The 7,589-nt window shown below is 36.7% G+C and overlaps 2 protein-coding genes across 2 annotated transcripts in view; both read left to right on the top strand.

Moving 5' to 3' along the window:
* Positions 1 to 3,666, top strand: part of LOC132621496 (monothiol glutaredoxin-S17) — a 5,757-nt gene extending 2,091 nt beyond the window's left edge. Inside the window, exons 2-3 of the mRNA XM_060335787.1 lie at positions 354 to 428; positions 2,245 to 3,666. Of these exons, the coding sequence (XP_060191770.1) occupies positions 354 to 428; positions 2,245 to 3,441 (1,272 nt within the window). The 3' untranslated portion in view covers positions 3,442 to 3,666. The remainder of the gene's footprint in view (positions 1 to 353; positions 429 to 2,244) is intronic.
* Positions 3,667 to 5,024: 1,358 nt separating this feature from the next.
* LOC132621334 (uncharacterized) lies at positions 5,025 to 7,483 on the top strand. The gene is made up of 2 exons (XM_060335558.1): positions 5,025 to 5,151; positions 6,741 to 7,483. Exon 2 carries the CDS (start codon positions 6,758 to 6,760, stop codon positions 7,481 to 7,483), a length of 726 nt encoding a protein of 241 aa, XP_060191541.1. The 5' UTR covers positions 5,025 to 5,151; positions 6,741 to 6,757.
* Positions 7,484 to 7,589: the final 106 nt, after the last annotated feature.

The following is a 7,589-nucleotide window of genomic DNA, read 5'->3' as shown; positions in this document are numbered from 1 at the left end:
AGGTGTTCTTGTGGTTACATAGCTACGTTACATGAATGTGAAGAATCTGAAATATTGAGAAATTTGGGGGCCAGTGCTCTCTTTATTTGTTTCTGTCTTATGAGTTGGTACATCAAATCTTACTTCCTTAAAATAGAAAGGTGGAGAAAGCTGCATATACTGAAATAGTTGTTTCATTCTAGCATAGTGATTTGAAACTTGGGGCTGGACTTTCTTCTGTACTAGTTGATGCATTGTAACCCCAACTCCTTAATGGATTATGTTCCAGTGCTATCGGAATATGCTCATTATTCATACTGAAGTGTCAGCTCGTCTCTGATTGTTATTCTTTTTCTTTTGTCCTTGTATTTCAGGTTGAAGCTGAAGAACAGCCTGAGATATCTGAGCAACACTCTGTTTCTGCTGTTCCTTACTTTGTATTCTTCAAGGTAACTCACATGGGAATTTGCTTTTCTTGTCCATATACTGTTCGTATATCTGCTTATGTTAGTAAACCTTACTCTCCTGCTGGATAGATGGGGAATGAATGTGTCTCACCCCTGCTTATGTGAGTCTACCTGTATTTATTGAGCTTGCTTCTGACTCCTTATGAGACATTCTATGACCTTACTTTTTTGGAGGGTCGGCATCACAAGGGGGCCTTTGCTCATGCGTCGTTTATTCGAATGACTTGGAGAGTCATGAGAACTACTGCTAGTTGTTTGCTTTTTTTATGGGATAAAGTTGGTGAAATATATCTGCGTTTTGCCAACAAGTATCAGATTAAGGGTTTCTGTTTCATCTATTTTATTACACTCCATTTGCCGCATCATTTCTATAATGTTATTCTCTAGTCACGGTATATCTATTGGTGGGAGGAGACCGTTTACATATCAAATGTATGTCTTCAACAATAACAAGTAAATTGAGAAGATCCTCTCAAGCCATCAACAATCTAACCACTAAAATATCTTATGTTTGACAAATGTTCAGAGTTTCTTTTGTTTTCCTGATATTACATGAATGTCAAACTGTCTCTAATGGCTCCATTATTTCTTTAAAGATAATGAGTATTGTCTTTGTGCCCAAAGATTCTGCAATATCTTTGCTGTCATATCTGTTCAATAACTCATTGCAGTGTCAATTCTGTAACGGGAAAATGTCCCTTAAACTAGTGAATACCTTATCATATTCTGCCAAGGACATGTCGTTTCATTGTGCTCATAATCTTCTTGAAAACCATATGCATCTTAAGGCTTGCATGAGCCTACGAGATCCATCTGCGCCTTCCATTTGCTGACCACATGTGCTATTGCTACTATTTGGTGGCATATTAAGCTAGGGACAGTGGGACATATGGGACATCTCATTGAGAAATGTATAAGCTTTACTGAAGGGGCAAGCCCGCTTATCTTTCTCATTTAACTTCATATACTTTTGTCTGAAAGTATCCTTAAATTGGTAAGTCTTCAGTAAAGTCTACGAGTGCAGTCGGGATGTACAAGCTCAAAACGATCTCTCTTACTTCTTCATGTCCCTTATTCTTTTATGCCAATCAAGTGCTGCACATTTGAAGGGATTACTGTGTTCTGTCAGCCTGATTTTGAAAGCTTTCTCATTATCCATAAGAACATCACAGTGATAATTGGATTGATCGGTAGATATCTTTTTCCAATCACTTATCTCACTCGGAGGATTGCCTGTCTTTTCCTTTTTGCCATTGTCTTTGGCTGGCACTTTGTGAATCTCAAGAGTATTTAAGCTTATGCAAAGGGAAATGATCAATGTGGCATTTAAAAGTTGTTATTTACTTTCTTAAAAATGGGATAGAATTATTCGTAGATGAACATCTGTTAGCTGGATGAAGAAACATTAAATTCACTAGTTTTTGGCATAATGAGTGTTCTTGAAAGAATTGCCTATAGTTATCAAAAATGAAAGGGTGTAGCTAGCGGTCAATGAAGTGGGTTGAGCACCATGAGGTCTCAGGTTCAATTCCCAGCAGAGACCAAACCACGCCGGACATCATGGTTATCAAAAAAAGAAAGAATTGCCTATAGTTGCAGTCACAAATCCAAGATAAATTCTTGAAAAATTAATGAAATGTGATTTTTAGTTGAGTAAATTTTGTTAGCTACCTTCCCGTAGTCGTATTACTCAAACACTCTCAACTGTGATTATTTGTTACATTTGGACAATTCCTTGATGTGGACCTCTCTTTTTGCTTGTTATATTATCTATAATGTGCTACTTTGCTTATTTTAGGAAGGTAACGCTGTTGATACGTTGGAAGGAGCGGATCCCTCTAGTTTGGCTAACAAGGTTGCAAAAATTGCTGGGTCAATCACTCCTGGGGATCCTGCTGCTCCTGCTAGCCTAGGGATGGCTGCAGGTCCCACTGTTCTTGAAACAGTTCAGGAATTGGCTAGAGAAAATGGCGCTCCTCAAAAGGTGTCAAGTTCCGGTGTTGATGATCGACTAACTAAGCGACTTCAGCAGCTGGTTGCTTCTCACCCAATAATACTTTTTATGAAAGGGACCCCTGAAGAACCCCAGTGTGGTTTTAGTCAGAAAGTTGTCGACATCTTGAAGAAAGAGAAGGTCAAATTTGGAAGTTTTGATATTCTAACGGACAATGAGGTCCGTGAGGGGTTGAAGAAATTTTCCAATTGGCCAACATATCCTCAACTGTACTGCAAAGGTGAACTTCTTGGTGGTTGTGATATTGTTATAACTATGCATGACAGCGGTGAGCTTACGGAAGTTTTCAAGGATCACGGGGTTGGAATCTCTGATACTCTTGAAGCTAAACCAAATAAAACTGCGGGTCCATCTGGCTTGAGTGCTGCCCTGACTACTCGTCTGGCAGGTCTAATCAATTCTAGCCCAGTTATGCTGTTTATGAAAGGAACAGCTGATGAACCCCGATGTGGATTCAGCAGAAAGGTGGTTGATATTCTTAAACAGGAGAAAGTAGAGTTAGAGACTTTTGACATTCTTACTGATGATGAAGTCCGTCAAGGACTGAAAGTTTACTCCAATTGGTCTAGTTATCCGCAGCTGTACATAAAAGGTGAACTTATCGGTGGATCAGACATAGTACTGGAGATGCAAAAAAGTGGTGAGCTTAAGAAGGTTCTAGCTGAAAAGGGGATACACAGCCTTGAAGACCGTTTAAAGAATCTCCTAAACTCTTCACCTGTAATGCTGTTTATGAAGGGTACACCAGATTCTCCAAGGTGTGGTTTCAGCTCCAAGGTGGTAAATGCCTTGAAGGAGGAAGGGGTTGATTTTGGATCCTTTGACATTCTATCCGACGAAGAAGTTAGGCAGGGATTAAAGACTTTCTCCAACTGGCCGACTTATCCACAGCTGTATTACAAAGGCGAACTCGTAGGAGGATGTGATATCGTGCTGGAATTACATAGTGGGGGTGAACTGAAGTCAACATTGTCTGAATAGAACACGCGGACCAGGTTGCGCGTATTATCAGGCATAACATGTTAGCTGAGGGTCTTACACAGTGTCAACAGGATTTCGTGGTGTCTGAACTGTCAGAACTATGTATGGTCGTTGAACAAGAATTTTGTGTTACAATAACACCTTTAGATGCAGTTATTCTATGTTTGTGAGTCTTGGATTTGATCTTCATTCAGAATGTGTTAGCAAGGCATGAATTATGTGTGATTCTGTGGAGGCCTTACTCTCTTTTCTTTTCTTAATTTGTCTGTGGAGATTGTATCCTAGATCCTTCACTTCAGCCATTTATTGTTGGTAAAATACTACATATGCAGGCCCTTAAACTTGCCAAAATTTTCCCCTCAGGCACCTGAATTAATCAGTGTGCCCACTGAGCACGTAAACTACTAAGGAAGTGTACCAATTTAACACATTTTTTGCAGCAAGTTAAAATGACAGATGCGTGAGATTCAATTGCCATTTACATTGCAATATGACCAGTGATAAAATGACACATTGCAAAGGAAAACTTTTCTCCCCTAACCCCACCTCACTCCTGAAATTTCCACCACCAGGAGCAGAATTAAGAGAAGCGCCCCAGTCAGCACCCTTATTCCCAAAGATGCCATAATTACCACCTACAAAGCCAAAAATGAACCTGGGCTATCAGAACCGGCTGAAGTATTAAGGCTTACCCATAAAATCCTGGTTGGGGAGCTTAGATAAGAATCCCCTCTGTTGCTACTTGTGCTATAGCCAATAGGAGTAGTGTATCTGCTTTAATTTCCACTGAGACATGGGTTTAACATTCCCCCATAACCAAGGTTATTGCTAACTTTGGAAGCTCCTACAAAGGTGGGGCTCAAAGTTGGGAGAGTGTATTACACACATTATGCCATGTCAGCAAAAGTGTTAAATTGGTACAGTTCTTTGGTAATTTAGGTGCTTAATAGGAACAATGATTAATGTAGGTGCCTGAGAGGAAAATTGTGACAAGTTTAAGGCCTCTATATGTATTTAGCCTTTGATTGTTTTTGGTCCAAAAAAATGATCACTTCAGAAGGCGTTATTATTATGTTCTTTTTCTATTCCTCCATTAGACATATATCCATTAAGTGTTTAATGTTGCATTCTAAATTTATTGATGAGTGCAATTACAAATTTTTAGTGAAATACTACCTTGGTTCGCTTTTACTTGTCCATTATTGATCTTACACGTCCTTTAAGAATTACTCTCCGATTTACTTTTACTTATACACTTTTGACTTTGCACACCCTTAAGAATTAATAAATGATGTATTTATTTTACAGTAATATCCATATAATTGGTGTATAGTCTCAATAGAATTGAAAATGAGTAATTAATGTTAAGGTAAAACAAGATTTTTTTTTCTCTTGATATGCTAAAGTGGATAAGTAAAAGTGAACATCAACGAAGGGAGTAACTTATAATCTATTATGGTAAAAATATTCAGCCTAAAATGATTTTTTCAGAACAGGAAAATTCATTAATTGATTGTGCGATTTCTGTTGTATCCGAGTTAAACAGGACTCTGAGTCTGTCGATTAATGAATTTAATGCAAAAGAAACCTGATCGTCCTAGTTAAGTTATATAAAGGGGTTTTCCCCAACAAAGAAAACTACTTCTTTCTCATTAGCTAATTACTCGGGCAGACGAGAAGACATACTTCAGAATAGTGTTTTTTCAAGAGGTAAGCACTATATTTTTATGTTTGTTTAATCATTTATGCCTATCTATATTATCTGCAACTGCAATCCTGATTGCTTTCCATTGTACGTATTTTCGATCAATATGGTATATTTAACACCAAAATAACTGCAGAAATAGTTATTTTCATGATGCTATAAAGTCGAGCCCTTTTTTTTGTTTCTGGGAAACTACAGAAAATCTGTAAATAACTCGCTGATGTCGTGATGATCCTTAATTTGCTAACCTCAAAGATTTTGCTTAGACCTGTATTTATATTAGAAAAATTCATTAAATATACACAAATATTTAATTACCAACCCAATACAGGCCGCGGGTTTATATCAAATCATAATATTTTACTATAGTTAAGTGATAAATTAAGTGAGGGTGTATATAAATTGATTGTAGTTTAATGATAATTTACAGTTAAACCTCTATAACGACATCGTTGGGTCCGAAATTTTTTGGGTGTTATAGCGAATTGTTGTTATACACCTATAACAGTATTGATATTTAAATAATATTTCACTGTTATAGGTAAAAAAAATGCATAAAATTTAATTTTTCATTTTTAATTGCCAAATCCTAACCTTACTCGCTCTTTGTAAATCTTTTAACGATGGAAATATATATTCATATAATATTTTGTCATAAATAGTGTATTAAAATATCAAAATATTTGATCAAAATCTCTACACTTATTATTGTTAATAGTAGATATTCTATTTTTATAAAGATGGTTAATTGTTATATTACCAAAAAAAGAAGATAGTTGTTATAAGATTGGTTATTGCATTTATAGGTAAAATATTGTCATAGAGAAGTAAAATATAACATAAAAAATCGGTTCCGAAAAAATTAACTGTTATAGAGAGATGTTATACAAGGATATTGTTATAAAGAGGTCTGAGTGATGTGAAGACACATGTCATATATTTATTGGATTGATATAAATACTTTTGGTAAAATCTAAATAATGTTCTCCAAGGTCAAAAGAAAAAAAAGGAAGATTCTTACAGGGGTACGCAGGCAATCTAGGATTAAAGATCTGAAAATTTGGTAACTCCATAAAATCAGGAAATAAGCAGTTTAATTTGGAGAAAATCGATACAGTAAGGAGGTATTTTAGGAATATTAAAAGAAGCAAATCAACCACAATGGTCAAATCCCAATATTAGAGGACACTGCAAGCAACGATCAAGTACTATAAAAGGGAGTGGAACCGTGAAGAAGAATACAAACCTTTACCTTGGCAAACTCTCTCTCATTCTTTGCAGACATTGTAATATACACAATACAATGTACTAAAAGAGAAGTGAGGGGAAACAGGGAGGGTTGTGTGGTTGTTCCTTCTGAATGTTTGTGGGTGCTCTGAGTGAAGACCAACCTTAACGTTGGCGTTGAATCAGTATAAAAGCTTATGTCTCATTTACTATAATTTATCTTTAATCTCTTGTTATCTGCTACTGAATATGTAGCTCTCTGTAACCACCATAATCGACCAAGTATTTTAGAAAGCCATACTTCACCCTTCTTGTATTTTTCAATTGGTATCGAAGTCTGTCTCACAAGTTTGTTTTTGCTTAGCAGGAAGTGAGAAAAGACCAATGGCTAGTCATCAAATTGCAGGAGGAATCACTCGGGACGAAGACTCGAGGCCACTATACTTCAACGGAGAACATTATCGCCATTGGAAGGCTAGAATGAGAACCTATGTTCAATCAATTGACTATCAATTATGGTTAGTCATTCAGGACGGACCACTACCGATTCCTGGCGATGACAAGGGAAAGAAACATGAAGGCGAGGCATCCGCTACTACATCAAAAATCAATAAATACACAAAAGAACAAATGGATGTCATGCAAACGAATGCTAGAGCTAAGCACCTACTTTACCATGCTTTGAGCATGGAAGAGTTCGAAAACGTCTCAAGTTGTGAAACTGCAAAGGAAATATGGGACAAGTTGGAGATGCTCCATGAAGGTATAATTACACAGAAAGTAAAGGAAGCCAAGATAAGTCTTCTGTTTCATGAGTACGACCATTTCTTGATGAAAGAAGATGAAACAATTAAAGACATGTTCCGGAGATTTAATAAAATTCTTGGAGACCTCAAGGCTTTAGGAAAATCCTACTCTAATGGTGAACAAGTCAGAAAAATTCTGAGGATTTTGCCTAGAGTGTGGCAAACTTATGTTGATGCAATTCCATATGAAAGTTTTGTTCAAATGTCATATGATGAACTTCGAAACAAGCTGATTGTTTATGAGAAATCTTTTCTTCAGAGGCATGGACAGATGTTGCATTCAAAACCTTTCTTGATGAAATAGAAAATGAAGAAGAGGACAAAGAAAATCAGGAAGACTGGGCAATGATTTTGAAGGGAATGGACAACATCACGAGAAGAAGACAACAAAGCAAGAGATCCCAGTTCGA

The sequence above is a fragment of the Lycium barbarum genome, chromosome 12 (assembly GCF_019175385.1).
Source record: "Lycium barbarum isolate Lr01 chromosome 12, ASM1917538v2, whole genome shotgun sequence".
Classification (NCBI taxonomy): domain Eukaryota; kingdom Viridiplantae; phylum Streptophyta; class Magnoliopsida; order Solanales; family Solanaceae; genus Lycium; species Lycium barbarum.
Note: the sequence above shows the minus strand (reverse complement) of the source record. Positions and strands in the feature narration are given on the sequence as shown.